Source organism: Actinia tenebrosa, unplaced genomic scaffold, assembly GCF_029948245.1.
Source record: "Actinia tenebrosa isolate PJP-AT-01 unplaced genomic scaffold, QUT_ActTen_1.0 PGA_scaffold4__44_contigs__length_22323623, whole genome shotgun sequence".
Taxonomy (NCBI): Eukaryota; Metazoa; Cnidaria; class Anthozoa; order Actiniaria; family Actiniidae; genus Actinia; species Actinia tenebrosa.
The window spans coordinates 8,983,865-8,999,610 of NW_028292581.1; the positions used below are offsets into that span (position 1 = coordinate 8,983,865).

At 39.0% G+C, this 15,746-nt stretch overlaps 2 protein-coding genes across 2 annotated transcripts; one reads left to right on the forward strand and one right to left on the reverse strand.

Annotated features, from left to right (window-relative positions):
* The first annotated feature begins 1,084 nt into the window (after positions 1-1,084).
* LOC116305967 (tachykinin-like peptides receptor 86C) lies at positions 1,085-2,832 on the forward strand. Its single transcript, XM_031715979.2, has one exon. The coding sequence runs from the start codon at positions 1,508-1,510 to the stop codon at positions 2,408-2,410; it is 903 nt and encodes a 300-aa protein (XP_031571839.2). The 5' UTR covers positions 1,085-1,507; the 3' UTR covers positions 2,411-2,832.
* Positions 2,833-7,854: 5,022 nt separating this feature from the next.
* On the reverse strand, positions 7,855-9,879 carry LOC116305968 (adenosine receptor A2b). The gene has a single exon (XM_089036437.1). It carries the CDS (start codon positions 9,877-9,879, stop codon positions 8,896-8,898), a length of 984 nt encoding a protein of 327 aa, XP_088892563.1. The 3' UTR covers positions 7,855-8,895.
* Positions 9,880-15,746: the final 5,867 nt, after the last annotated feature.

Here is a 15,746-nt window from a genome sequence, read left to right on the forward strand (position 1 = left end):
CGTGACATCTGTGGTCTTCCCTTTTCCGAAATTGATAGTCGTAAAATACCTAGAGTGTTTTTTGTGTGGAGGTAGTCAATTGAAGACAAGAGTAGTTGTAAGTAAACATTATTCTAGTTTTCTTTGGCGTGAAGGGAAGTAAAATTACGTGATAAAGTAAGATTTTGAAAAACAAAAAAGGAAGAATTGGAAAGAAAGATATACAGAAAAAGAAAGGAAGAAAGGAAGAAAGAAGAAAGAAAGAGAGAGAGGGAGAGAGAGAGAGAGAGAAAGAAAGGAAGCAAGGAAGAAAAGAGAGAGAGAGAGAGAGAAAGAAAGGAAGCAAGGAAGAAAAGAGAGAGAGAGAGAGAGAGAAAGAAAGGAAGCAAGGAAGAAAAGAGAGAGGGAGAGAGAGAGAGAAAGAAAGGAAGCAAGGAAGAAAAGAGAAAGAAGGAGAGAGAAAGAAAAAAGAAAAGAAAGAAGATGGATTTCGTTCCCACTAAATAACCATTAAGCAACTTTTCCTTTAATATTTCCTTCATATGTATGAATTTAGACTTTTTCCTGTGAGAACCTCATCATCTGACTTAATTACAACAATGCTGTCTCAAAATCTGTAAACGAAACTGTGAATTCTAATCAGCGGAACGAACTGCGGTCTTCCTTACTCTTCTAATAACATCCAGAATGTAAATCGATCTCCAAGAAAGCATTTGACAACCAATTACTCTACCAAACGTTATTGAATGGATATTTTGTTTAGGTCATACCATTATGTACGAATTTTCCTCCAAAAAGCTGAAATAAAAAATTAAATATTTATCAGAAAAACTTCATGAAAATATATAAAACGTTCCAAAAAAAAAATTATTCGAGACATTTGAAACTTTATTATTATATGCACTGTAAATATGAAAAGTTAGGGTATACTTCTATACGCTAAAGACCCGAATCGCGAATCTTGAGAGAAGAAGAAGCAGAAGAAGAAGCAGAAGCAGAAGAAGAAGAAGAAGAAGAAGAAGAAGAAGAAGAAGAAGAAGAAGAAAAGAAAAAAAAGAAAAGAAAAAGAAAAGAAAAAAAAAAAAAAAAGAAAGAAAAGAAACAAAGCTGCAGCAGCGTTAAACAACGGAACAACGGAATAGCAATTTGTTGGGTCGCGCGAGAATCGCCGTGGGGTCTTTTATCGAGCGATATTAGTGTCAAACCGGAGGTCGTGAAAACTTCCATGGTTATTAAAGACTCATCAACGCAAAGAATAGGATAGAATAAAAGGTTAATGAGTGTGAAAGTAGATCGTACAAAAGTGCTGGAAGAGTAAATTATGCGAAACATGGTTTATAAAGTTCAGTCTGGCCTTGGTCTTGCATGGTATGGTTGAATGCTCTCCTTCATGTTTTCTATCTTATCTTATCAGTAATATTTCTATATACGTTTTCGTTACGCTGATCCAAATTTCTAGGCCTGTCTAGTTGATCGTTTCCTTTCGCTTCTGTTCTCCCGTCTGGGTATTTCTTCTAACTATTCAACAATGAGAGAATCTCACTCCGACACAGCTCTGAATGTTCTCTTTTCTGCGTCCTTTGCGCTCAACATTGCTGGTAATTCAATAATCTGCTACACTATTTTACACAAGAGGTCTCTGCGTACGACTATGAACATTTTATTCGTCAACCTATCGATTGCTGACATGACTGTAGGATTATTCATGTCGCCATGGTTCATCTTCATCAAGCTGTTCCAACATCCGACGGGAAATCCCGGCCTAATGCTCTGCACGTTTTTGACCGGCCAAACACTGATGCTGTGTGGAGGAGTCGTATCCTTCTGTACCTTACTCTCCATCTCTATCGAGCGCTATTACGCAATCATTCACCCGCATTCGTACAAAGGGCGCCTTAGCACCCGTAAAGTAAGGATTATCATTACCCTGTCATGGGTGTTCGGGATTCTTTGGGTCGTGCCGCAAATGTTAACGCGAAAATATAGTGAGGAGAAGCAGTTCTGCGTTGGCGATTGGCCTAAGAGGTGGCACGTTATAGCCTATAGTATATGTTGGCTTTTAATCGCTTTTGTCATTCCAGTTTGCATTATGGCAGCTATATACCTTCGAATAATCAATGCCCTTTGGCGCACGGGGAACAAAACGGTGAATATATGCCAACGAGTGCGCATGCGGAGTCGCAAGCGCCTTACTAAGATCATGATTGCTATAACTATCATCTACTGCTGTTGTTGGGCACCGGTCACTATATTCTACTGTGTTTCGTCCTTTGTTTCCACAATGCAAGCGGGCTCCCTGTGGCATAAGGTTGGAATCTTGATGGTGACTCTAAACTCCAGCATTAATCCTGTGTTGTACAGCTACCAAAGCAATCAACTGAAGATACACATCAGAAAAAACAATGAAAAATCTTCTGTGCTGCTTTATTAAGAGAGGGAGAGTTGATGTTGTTAGAGAGTGCCAACCAAGAGCCTTCGTAGCCAACAACAGCACTTTGACTACGCGCCTGACTTAAAAAAACTCTTTGTATCTGAATAAAAATGAAAACGCTTCTGTGTTGTTTCATGAGAAGAAGGAGAATCGGCGCAATTGTTCTATGAATCAAAACCCTTCGAGGGCTATACCACAACATTTTAACTACGCGTCTGACATGATAAACTGTTTGGGCGCTATTGAAGAACCACTATATCAACACTATATCATATTTGATATATAGTTTTTCAGTCCTTCGACTGTTTCACTCTGGTCTCTAATGCCATCCTCTATAAATGGTGAGTTAGCTCGAAAACGTATGTTGCTCTAGCTCACCAGCACTACTTTCATTTACTTTTTTTTCATTCTTTATTTATTAAACGTGTCATATTGTAATTAGTTCTTTTGTTAAATATATGATTCATTATAAATGTAAAATTAAATAATTTTTTCTGTTATAAAATAGTATGTGTGTTGTAAACCTGTAAACAAGAAAGTACGTGCAAATAAAAACTTAACTCAAACTCAACTATATGACAATATCCAAAGCTAGTTATAGCTTATTCAAAACACTAATAAACGACATTCCTTAACCAAACTGCGCATGCTTAGAAAACTTGCGGAAAACCTGGGGATTTCCTGTAAGAATATTTTCCTCCTTGCTGTTGGCGAGGTTTTCGGCTGTCCTTCGTGGTTTTCCGAGTATGCGTAGTATGTTGCACACCTTTGTTGAGTAGCTCGAGACTCGTGTCGGCGAGTTTTCGGCTGATTGTCGTGGTTTTCCGAGCATGCGTACTTGCATTTCACCCATCTTGTACGGGGCAGACAAGAGTACTACTAAAGTCCCTCTAACACCGTGAATTTTCGAAGCAACTTATCTGGACGCGTTGAACGCGTTGCCCAATGCCTATAGCAACACCTCACCTAGTGCAACACCTCACCTTGCAACGCTACGTTTAATTTTCAAGCATTGTGAGAAAAGTTGCTTAGAAGGTCCTCTTTCGATTCAAGACCCTTTATTTCTGCTTAACTTTTTGCAGGATTCTTTGGACAGGTTGTCGCTTGCTCACTTGTAACCCACTTGATTCATTGACGATAAAAGTGTCCATTTTCTTAACTATTTTTAATTAACAGATCAAAGACAGTTTTTCGTGTTTGATACTCTGATCAAAACACGCGGGATGTTGAGAGAACACGAGAGGAGCGTAGGAAATGATCATTCGTACAAATAGCTCCAAACACTCAAATCTGTCAAATTTTATCAAACCGCGTAATTTAGCTTGAGGGCAGTAGTAGTTAAATGACAGATAACCGTGGGCATTGAGTAAATTGCAATAAAAATTAAAATGGTTTACTAATGGCTTAATCCGGGATTCCCCTAAATCCGTATTTACGTCAAGGGCTAACTTATTTACCGCCAAATATATCTTCCAGCACGTGTATAACAAAACAAACGTGAATCCCAAACGTGCGGCACGGATTCTGAGGGTTAAAACACGTGCTGTTTAGGCAGGAGGCACGTGATTTTAGGCTAGAAATCACGTGGTCAGATCTGTCTGTTCCCTGCTACAGTGGCAATAAAGACTTTTTCACTTTTTACTTTTTCTTGTTCTTATGTAAGTCATTCTCTGTATTTTGCTAGCCGAGAATTTAGTCTTCCTTAATTCTGACTGGAATGGTTAGCTTGTTACTGATGTTTCTCAAACTCGATGAAAACTCGAAAACCTGTTTAAAAAAACTTCGTATTAAAGCGAGTAGACACAAAAAACTCCACTCACATGAGATTTCAAGTCCAGAAATTGAACCCCCCTCCCCCTGGTCCTAAAATAGAGCTTCCAGTCTCTTTATATACTGACAAACACAGATAATACCTTACTTTATTATCCACAGTTGATGGGCTATTAGCCGGCTGAAGAAAGTCAAAAATAAGTTGTTTTAAGCGGAACGAATCGAGAAAGAAAGTGGATTATGTAATGTAACGTATCCTGTAGTACAGGAATAGAGGGAATCATCGGTGAGGTAAGAATATTAGAGTAATTGTTGTCACATGCGTAATTGTCGGTAAAAATTTATTGTTGATAGAGTTAACGTCATTGATCTGAGTGCTTTGGTGCCGGTGAAAATTTCGTGGTGCTAAAGCTAAACGATTAGAATACTTTGAGATATTTTTTGATCTGTTAAAGTTGGTGTTAATGGGCGTCGTACTTTTGTTTCCAAATATTTATTATTTATTATTATAAATTTATTTTGAAATAAAATAAGAACCATGAATAGTGAACGAATTAATATTTTATTAGATTGTCTAAGATAGTGTGAATGATTTATCCATCCATCCATCCATCCATCCATCCATCCATCCATCCATCCATCCATCCATCCATCCATCCATCCATCATCCATCCATCCATCCATCCATCCATCCATCCATCCATCCATCCATCCATCCATCCATCCATCATTAATTACATTTATATTAACACTAATAAACAATTTCAGCTAAAACATGTAAAATCTAAATTCTGGATTAAAACGCGACGTATTATGACATGTTTCAAAGTAACCCTTCCTTCCTGTCTCCTTGTACTGCACGTGTATCAATCTTACTGTTGCACGTGAAACAGGAATTAACATTCTTAGTATAAAATATTTGTCATTAAGCTGTATTGTCAATATTTTCTGCATGCTTTAGCCCCGGTTATTATTTTGATCGTTCTTTGATCGTTCCACCGTCCGTTTGCATGCCCGCGGGATTTCCTTTCATGACGAATGAGCGTTTTTCCCCGTTTTATCCCAGACAAGGCATTATCTTTCTTCCCTGTAGTTTGCGGTTTGCTATTCATGCAAAATTTTCTCTCCATTCGTTTTTGCTTCTTTGCTTTTTTGCAGCGTTCAGCCCATGACAGTCACACAACGACTTCTTCGTAAAGTAACGAAAGCGCTTCAAAAAGGAAGATGATACCAACGGTGTCACAGAAGAGCCAAGCATTGCCATGGTGACGAATACGACAAATTGGATGCCTATTAACCGTTTCGATGTTTTCGGGTCTGCGAGAAAAAAGTACAATATGAGCTCTGGAATACCAGTGATAATGTAACTAGAACCTATGAATATCACCACTTTAATGGCATTTCTCAAACGTAGTCTTGCTATTAACTTTTCTTTTTTCAATTTAGTCATCCCATTTTTCTTGAAGTACAGACAATGAACGCTCACTAGGCAGAATGTAGTGATGGCTAGTATTGGTAGGACCCCGTTGAAGATAAAACATGACCAGTAATATAAACGAACTTCGATTAGAAGACTTGGTTTGTTAGCCGGGCAGTCGTAGAAATACTTGATGAATAGGGCTATGGTTTGATAGACTATCGCGACCATCCAACAAAGAACTATGATGAAACGCTGCTTTCTCACAATGTAGTTAGTCCTGATCTTCAACGGCGTCTTGACGGCAAGGCAGTGCTCTAAAGTGACCAAAACATTAAGGTAGGTCGATACATGTTTACAGACCCAACCAACGTCCTCACCAGAAAAAACTACGCATTTTGTGTCGTCAAATAGTAAATCTTTCGAGCTGAAGTTGATCAAGATTGTCGGGCAGAAGAACACTAAGAGAATTGCACCAGAGATAGCTAGATTTAAGAGAAGATAATTCATTGTTGTTCTCAATTGTCTGTTAAAAAGAATCACAAAACAAACCAGCACATTGCTTAAGACTCCAAAAACAGTTAAGAGAGAAAAACTTAAGCGAAGAATTGGGTGGGTAAGAGACATGATCAATAGACGAGCGAGCTCTTAGTACTGAAATCGCCCTCCAGAGATATTCGATATTTATGTCACTAGTCATAATCAGTATAGCAATGTAATGGCTGAAAAACCAGGTTATAAAATTATTGTTGTCCGTGTGATCACCAACACGTGAGATATCATTATATCCGTCCACGTGAGTCAGTTAACTAAAAACAAATGCGAATATGATATAAAGTTAAAATTTGGGTACTTGAAACATTAAATGGATTATACAATATACAATACAAGAACTTTATTTAAGGTGGTCAAAAATACACTTAGCTCAATATATAGGATATTTTGCCAATTTGCAGGTAGTGCCACAAAATAAAATAGAATAGATTAAGAAAATAAATTAAGTTAAAATTATGAATAGGATAAAATATATCTATATATAAATATGCAATATAGTACTAATATGAGATATAAAATGATTGGTGTCGTATACTTAAAAATTACCCTCTAACTAAGACTCCAAAATGACTTTCTTTAACACGAAGTATGAAATAAAAAGATTGATTTGTTTTTTATGATTTTATTGAAATGAAAGCCATTGACTTAACTTTATACACGTGCGCCTTTTGAAGGGATCTGAACACGAGATTTAACAACATGTTTTTCGGCTTCACATATAGTCTTTCTATTGGTTTAAAATATACATTACCAAAACGATCATGGCGTGTAGGATTAACAGGTTAATAGCTAACTTTGAAGGTTAAGAAATTCTGGAAAACATATAAAGGGAGTGAAAATTTCTAATCTTTATTATCTGGGAATAGAGAGAAAATACCGATTCCAAAATGAAAGCATCTTATAGTGATGACACCGTGAACACGAGGTTTTTGTCACTTTTTTTAAATGCATTCTGTAAATCATCCCTTGAGCCAATTGATTGGAAATAAGAGTTATTTTTAGTCAATGCTTCATCTTAGAGGGCTTTGAAACAGTAGATTCAGCTAACCTGCAAAAAACTGACTTGAAGTGTTTACGTTTCGAGTGTCTGTTTTTATACTCAGTCGTAGTATAAACCTAGCTAGGTTAAATGGCCTCTTCAATCACGATTATTTAGCTATAAATTAAAGTCAAACCTGAATACGTGCTCGGCAGGTATACTGCCTCTGAGCAATAACCCTACAGGCTTGCCAAGTGTGAAAGTATAAAGTTAGTGGGAGTGCCAGGCCGTGAGTTGGGAGGAGAATAGCTCACTGAAAACACGTGCCACAATTTCACGTTTTCTTTCGAGATTTCACTCTGCAATATTTCCTATTTATGGGGGATTTTCTGCCATTATCATCACTAAATGTTTAAGTTAAATGGCACATGGAAATGTAGAGTAAATGCATGTACATCATTGTGCTAACGAACAAATGATCCCTTTTAAAAGCCGTTTCATGTTTACTAATTGATCTGAGTAAAGATATATCTTTACCACGATTTCATTGGATATAATATAGCAAACAGACTTGACAGACTTCCAGTGACTGTCTCGTAAAGTACATTAGTATTATTCATAATAGTCTTCCTCTGCGGTTTGGTCTTTCAGTCGCCTTCGGCATTTATTCAATTTCCTGATAGCTTGGGGTTTGTTTCATTTAGACAAATGAACATGCTACACTGCACAAAGATTGTTTATTATATGATGGTTTTATAGGAGATGGAACATTAGATAATTGAGTGGGGGTGAAGGGATTTATGTTGAAAGATATAATTTCCTTTTGTAACAACCCCTGCTGGATATTTCTTTTCTGTAAGGAGGCGTCATCTTGCTAATATCTACTCTCAGTAGAAATCGTTTGGTTGTTTCCAGACATCATATCGATAGACTAACCATTGAGAGACCGTTCATATGAAGGTAGGGTGACCCTGGTGGTAGGGACAAATCTTTGACCTTCCTTTCACAAGGGGACACCTAAAACAATAGGGTAGTCCTAGGTTACCCTACCTTATGAGAGACCGTTATGAAGGTAGGGTGACCCTGGTGCTAGGGACAAATCTTTTACCTTCCTTTCACAAGGGAACACCCAAAACAATAGGGTAGTCCTTGGTCACCCTACCGTATGAGAGACCGTTCATATGAAGGTAGGGTGACCCTGGTGGTAGGGACAAGTTTTTTACCTTCCTCTCACAAGGGGACACCCAAAACAATAGGGTGATCCTAGGTTATCCTTCCTTATGAGAGACCGTTCATATGAAGGTAGGATGACCCTGGTGCTAGGGACAAGTCTTTTACCTTCCTCTCACAAGAGAACACCCAAAATAATAGGGTATTCCTAGGTTACCCTTCCTTATGAGAGACCGTTCATATGAAGGTAGGGTGACCCTGGTGCTAGAGGCAAGTCTTTTACCTTCCTTTCACAAGAGAACACCCAAAATAATAGGGTAGTCCTAGGTTACCCTACCTTATGAGAGACCGTAAATATGAAGGTAGGGTGACCCTGATGCTAGGGACAAGTCTTTTACCTTCCTTTCACAAGGGGACACCCAAAACAATAGGGTAGTCCTAGGTTATCCTTCCTTATGAGAGACCGTTCATATGAAGGTAGGGTGACCCTGGTGCTAGGGGACACAAATGAACATAAAAGTCCTACTAGTAGGGTCACGGGACGTGACCGGACATGGTTACTCACTCAAATCCTTTCTTGTTCTTTTTATAGCATTACAGTTTGGTATCATAGTATTCTGCCTCAGCAATCTGAGTGATAGTCACGCCAGCTTGTCCTTCCCCTACAGAGCCTTGGTCACTCCTGTCTACACCCCAACAACGACAAACCAACTTCTTCAAAAAATACCGAAATCGTTCTCCATGAAGTGTATATATAATGGGATTGACGGCAGAATTCAAGGTCACCATAGCAACACATACGGGATACGCAACATCGCTGCTTACGTAACGAGGAGCATAAGCATCGACAAGAAATATCGTCAATTCCGGTATCCATGACAACGTGTAAATACCGCTGACCATGAGTACCATCTTGGTTGCTTTAATTCGTCGTTTTCTTTCGTAAAGCTGGTTATTGACCTGGACGATTTCTCGCTTGAACCACAGCGAATAGACGATCTTTGAGTACAAAAGACACATTATCGTCACTGGGATGACGCCAATGATGACGAAACACAGCAAGCTATACACTTTGTAAGAGTAAACCGCTGGCCAACGAGGTTTGCAGAAGCCCAAATCTGCGTCGTATCGCTTCACTGCAAAACCGATTGAATTCCAAGAGATTGCAAACACCCAACAACTTACCACAAGAAACCTAAGCTTACAACTAGTGATGCTGTTACTATGGTGATAAGGCTTGGTTACCGCTTGATACCTTTCGATTGCTATGGCAACGAGAACGTAAGCTGATGCATAGCCTCCCATCCATGCGAAACTCTCGCCTGTGATAAAAACGCAAAACAGATCTCCTGTTAAACCTGCAGGATGTGTGAACGAGTCCCTGAAGATGAAAGAAGGACTAAAGAATACTAGTAAGAGGAGATCGGAAATAGCTAGGTTGACGAGGAGATAGTTCATTGGTGTTTGCATCGGTTTGTTGAGAAGAACAACAAGACAGACTAGGATGTTACCAGTCACACCGATCACGCTCATCAAGGAGAATGCAGTCTTGACAGCGACATGGATGCTGGTCCTCATGATAACGATGAATGAAATGACTGGAAAAAAGAAAGAGCTGATTTGATAACTGGGTTGGAAGAAGTGAAAAAGAAATGAAAAATGAAGACAAAAAAGAATGAAAGAATAACACAAAACAATGAACAAAGAATTAAGTGAAAAAATAAAATGACAACAACGAGGGGAACGATGGCGGGAAAATGAATGAATAAGAAAAAACCAATATAGGTAAAAAGATTTTAAAAAGTCGGTTTTAACAAGTCGGTTGCTGTAGAAAGGAAACTGGAAGGAAAAGAGCAGGAATTAATGAAACAAACAAGTGAAAAAAACAAGATTGAGCATTGAATCAAGCTAATAAAAACCATGAGTTTTATTTTAGTTTTTTTCTCGTTTTTAAATATTTTTTTTACTCTCCATAAAACATACACCAGATGGTAACTCATTGGGTTGATTTGTAGCAATTTAAAAATAAAATTAAAAAACCGTGTAGACATCATCAGAAAATCTTGTATATATATAGAAAAAAGAGGGAACGCCTGGTGAATATCGTGATTTTTACACCAGCTCAAAATGTTTAATTTTGAGCTTAATCCGTTGGTGTAAAAGTGATGAAAATCAGCAGGCGTTCCTCGATCTCATTTGCATGACTGGGTGGAGGTTTTTTAGTGTTTTTGGAAGTTTTCGAAGGAACGTATAGTCATTTATAAGTTTCCCACGCTTTGGGGAGTTCCGTGGGCTATTCCCTTGGGATTTGGGGCATTTCCAGGCATTTTTCGAAAAAGGGTTAACATTTTGTCAAAAAATCTTGTATAAAAAGGACGAGGGAACGCCTGGTGAATATCGTGATTTTTACAACCAGCTCAAAATGTTTAATTTTGAGCTTAATCCGTTGGTGTAAAAGTGATGAAAATCAGCAGGCGTTCCTCGCTCTCATTTGCATGACGGGTGGAGGTTTTTTAGTGTTTTTGGTAAGTTTTCGAAGGAACGTCTATCATTTATACGTTTCCCACGCTTTGGGGAGTTCCGTGGGCTATTCCCTTGGGATTTGGGGCATTTCCAGGCATTTTTCGAAAAAGGGTTAACATTTTGTCAAACAATCTTGTATAAAAAGGACGAGGAACGCCTGGTGAATATCGTGATTTTTACACCAGCTCAAAATGTTTAATTTTGAGCTTAATCCGTTGGTGTAAAAGTGATGAAAATCAGCAGGCGTTCCTCGCTCTCATTTGCATGACGGGTGGAGGTTTTTCTGTGTTTTTGGAAAGTTTTCGAAGTAAAGTCTATCATTTATACGTTTCCCACGCTTTGGGGAGTTCCGTGGGCTATTCCCTTGGGATTTGGGGCATTTCCAGGCCATTTTTCGAAAAAGGGTTAACATTTTGTCAAAAAATCTTGTATAAAAAGGACGAGGAACGCCTGGTGAATATCGTGATTTTTACACCAGCTCAAAATGTTTAATTTTGAGCTTAATCCGTTGGTGTAAAAGTGATGAAAATCAGCAGGCGTTCCTCGCTCTCATTTGCATGACGGGTGGAGGTTTTTCTGTGTTTTTGGAAAGTTTTCGAAGTAAAGTCTATCATTTATAAGTTTCCCACGCTTTGGGGAGTTCCGTGGGCTTTTCCCTTGGGATTTGGGGCATTTCCAGGCATTTTTCGAAAAAGGGTTAACATTTTGTCAAAAAATCTTGTATAAAAAGGACGAGGAACGCCTGGTGAATATCGTGATTTTTACACCAGCTCAAAATGTTTAATTTTGAGCTTAATCCGTTGGTGTAAAAGTGATGAAAATCAGCAGGCGTTCCTCGCTCTCATTTGCATGACGGGTGGAGGTTTTTCTGTGTTTTTGGAAAGTTTTCGAAGTAAAGTCTAGTCATTTATACGTTTCCCACGCTTTGGGGAGTTCCGTGGGCTATTCCCTTGGGATTTGGGGCATTTCCAGGCATTTTTCGAAAAAGGGTTAACATTTTGTCAAACAATCTTGTATAAAAAGGACGAGGAACGCCTGGTGAATATCGTGATTTTTACACCAGCTCAAAATGTTTAATTTTGAGCTTAATCCGTTGGTGTAAAAGTGATGAAAATCAGCAGGCGTTCCTCGCTCTCATTTGCATGACGGGTGGAGGTTTTTCTGTGTTTTTGGAAAGTTTTCGAAGTAAAGTCTATCATTTATACGTTTCCCACGCTTTGGGGAGTTCCATGGGCTATTCCCTTGGGATTTGGGGCACTTCTAGGCATTTTTCGAAAAAGGGTTAACATTTTGTCAAACAATCTTGTATAAAAAGGACGAGGAACGCCTGGTGAATATCGTGATTTTTACACCAGCTCAAAATGTTTAATTTTGAGCTTAATCCGTTGGTGTAAAAGTGATGAAAATCAGCAGGCGATTCCTCGCTCTCATTTGCATGACGGGTGGAAGTTTTTTAGTGTTTTTCGAAAGTTTTCGAGTTTAAAGCCGTCATTTATAAGTTTCCCACGCTTTGGGGAGTTCCATGGGCTATTCCCTTGGGATTTGGGGCACTTCTAGGCATGTTTCGAAAAAGGGTTAACATTTTGTCAAACAATCTTGTATAAAAAGGACGAGGAACGCCTGGTGAATATCGTGATTTTTACACCAGCTCAAAATGTTTAATTTTGAGCTTAATCCGTTGGTGTAAAAGTGATGAAAATCAGCAGGCGTTCCTCGCTCTCATTTGCATGACGGGTGGAGGTTTTTCTGTGTTTTTGGAAAGTTTTCGAAGTAAAGTCTATCATTTATACGTTTCCCACGCTTTGGGGAGTTCCGTGGGCTATTCCCTTGGGATTTGGGGCATTTCCAGGCATTTTTCGAAAAAGGGTTAACATTTTGTCAAACAATCTTGTATAAAAAGGACGAGGAACGCCTGGTGAATATCGTGATTTTTACACCAGCTCAAAATGTTTAATTTTGAGCTTAATCCGTTGGTGTAAAAGTGATGAAAATCAGCAGGCGTTCCTCGCTCTCATTTGCATGACGGGTGGAGGTTTTTCTGTGTTTTTGGAAAGTTTTCGAAGTAAAGTCTATCATTTATACGTTTCCCACGCTTTGGGGAGTTCCGTGGGCTTTTCCCTTGGGATTTGGGGCATTTCCAGGCATTTTTCGAAAAAGGGTTAACATTTTGTCAAACAATCTTGTATAAAAAGGACGAGGAACGCCTGGTGAATATCGTGATTTTTACACCAGCTCAAAATGTTTAATTTTGAGCTTAATCCGTTGGTGTAAAAGTGATGAAAATCAGCAGGCGTTCCTCGCTCTCATTTGCATGACGGGTGGAGGTTTTTCTGTGTTTTTGGAAAGTTTTCGAAGTAAAGTCTATCATTTATACGTTTCCCACGCTTTGGGGAGTTCCGTGGGCTATTCCCTTGGGATTTGGGGCACTTCTAGGCATGTTTCGAAAAAGGGTTAACATTTTGTCAAACAATCTGGTATAAAAAGGACGAGGAACGCCTGGTGAATATCGTGATTTTTACACCAGCTCAAAATGTTTAATTTTGAGCTTAATCCGTTGGTGTAAAAGTGATGAAAATCAGCAGGCGATCCTCGCTCTCATTTGCATGACGGGTGGAAGTTTTTTAGTGTTTTTCGAAAGTTTTCGAGTTTAAAGCCGTCATTTATAAGTTTCCCACGCTTTGGGGAGTTCCATGGGCTTTTCCCTTGGGATTTGGGGCATTTCCAGGCATTTTTCGAAAAAGGGTTAACATTTTGTCAAACAATCTTGTATAAAAAGGACGAGGAACGCCTGGTGAATATCGTGATTTTTACACCAGCTCAAAATGTTTAATTTTGAGCTTAATCCGTTGGTGTAAAAGTGATGAAAATCAGCAGGCGTTCCTCGCTCTCATTTGCATGACGGGTGGAGGTTTTTCTGTGTTTTTGGAAAGTTTTCGAAGTAAAGTCTATCATTTATACGTTTCCCACGCTTTGGGGAGTTCCGTGGGCTTTTCCCTTGGGATTTGGGGCATTTCCAGGCATTTTTCGAAAAAGGGTTAACATTTTGTCAAACAATCTTGTATAAAAAGGACGAGGAACGCCTGGTGAATATCGTGATTTTTACACCAGCTCAAAATGTTTAATTTTGAGCTTAATCCGTTGGTGTAAAAGTGATGAAAATCAGCAGGCGTTCCTCGCTCTCATTTGCATGACGGGTGGAGGTTTTTCTGTGTTTTTCGAAAGTTTTCGAAGTAAAGTCTGTCATTTATAAGTTTCCCACGCTTTGGGGAGTTCCGTGGGCTATTCCCTTGGGATTTGGGGCATTTCCAGGCATTTTTCGAAAAAGGGTTAACATTTTGTCAAAAAATCTTGTATAAAAAGGACGAGGAACGCCTGGTGAATATCGTGATTTTTACACCAGCTCAAAATGTTTAATTTTGAGCTTAATCCGTTGGTGTAAAAGTGATGAAAATCAGCAGGCGTTCCTCGCTCTCATTTGCATGACGGGTGGAGGTTTTTCTGTGTTTTTGGAAAGTTTTCGAAGTAAAGTCTATCATTTATACGTTTCCCACGCTTTGGGGAGTTCCGTGGGCTATTCCCTTGGGATTTGGGGCATTTCCAGGCATTTTTCGAAAAAGGGTTAACATTTTGTCAAAAAATCTTGTATAAAAAGGACGAGGAACGCCTGGTGAATATCGTGATTTTTACACCAGCTCAAAATGTTTAATTTTGAGCTTAATCCGTTGGTGTAAAAGTGATGAAAATCAGCAGGCGTTCCTCGCTCTCATTTGCATGACGGGTGGAGGTTTTTCTGTGTTTTTCGAAAGTTTTCGAAGTAAAGTCGTCATTTATACGTTTCCCACGCTTTGGGGAGTTCCGTGGGCTATTCCCTTGGGATTTGGGGCATTTCCAGGCATTTTTCGAAAAAGGGTTAACATTTTGTCAAACAATCTGGTATAAAAAGGACGAGGAACGCCTGGTGAATATCGTGATTTTTACACCAGCTCAAAATGTTTAATTTTGAGCTTAATCCGTTGGTGTAAAAGTGATGAAAATCAGCAGGCGTTCCTCGCTCTCATTTGCATGACGGGTGGAAGTTTTTTAGTGTTTTTCGAAAGTTTTCGAAGTAAAGTCTGTCATTTATAAGTTTCCCACGCTTTGGGGAGTTCCGTGGGCTATTCCCTTGGGATTTGGGGCATTTCCAGCCATTTTTCGAAAAAGGGTTAACATTTTGTCAAAAAATCTGGTATAAAAAGGACGAGGAACGCCTGGTGAATATCGTGATTTTTACACCAGCTCAAAATGTTTAATTTTGAGCTTAATCCGTTGGTGTAAAAGTGATGAAAATCAGCAGGCGTTCCTCGCTCTCATTTGCATGACGGGTGGAAGTTTTTTAGTGTTTTTGGAAAGTTTTCGAAGTAACGTATGTCATTTATAAGTTTCCCACGCTTTGGGGAGTTCCGTGGGCTATTCCCTTGGGATTTGGGGCATTTCCAGCCATTTTTCGAAAAAGGGTTAACATTTTGTCAAAAAATCTGGTATAAAAAGGACGAGGAACGCCTGGTGAATATCGTGATTTTTACACCAGCTCAAAATGTTTAATTTTGAGCTTAATCCGTTGGTGTAAAAGTAATGAAAATCAGCAGGCGTTCCTCGCTCTCATTTGCATGACGGGTGGAAGTTTTTTAGTGTTTTTGGAAAGTTTTCGAAGTAACGTATGTCATTTATAAGTTTCCCACGCTTTGGGGAGTTCCGTGGGCTATTCCCTTGGGATTTGGGACATTTCCAGCCATTTTTCGAAAAAGGGTTAACATTTTGTCAAAAAATCTTGTATAAAAAGGACGAGGAACGCCTGGTGAATATCGTGATTTTTACACCAGCTCAAAATGTTTAATTTTGAGCTTAATCCGTTGGTGTAAAAGTGATGAAAATCAGCAGGCGTT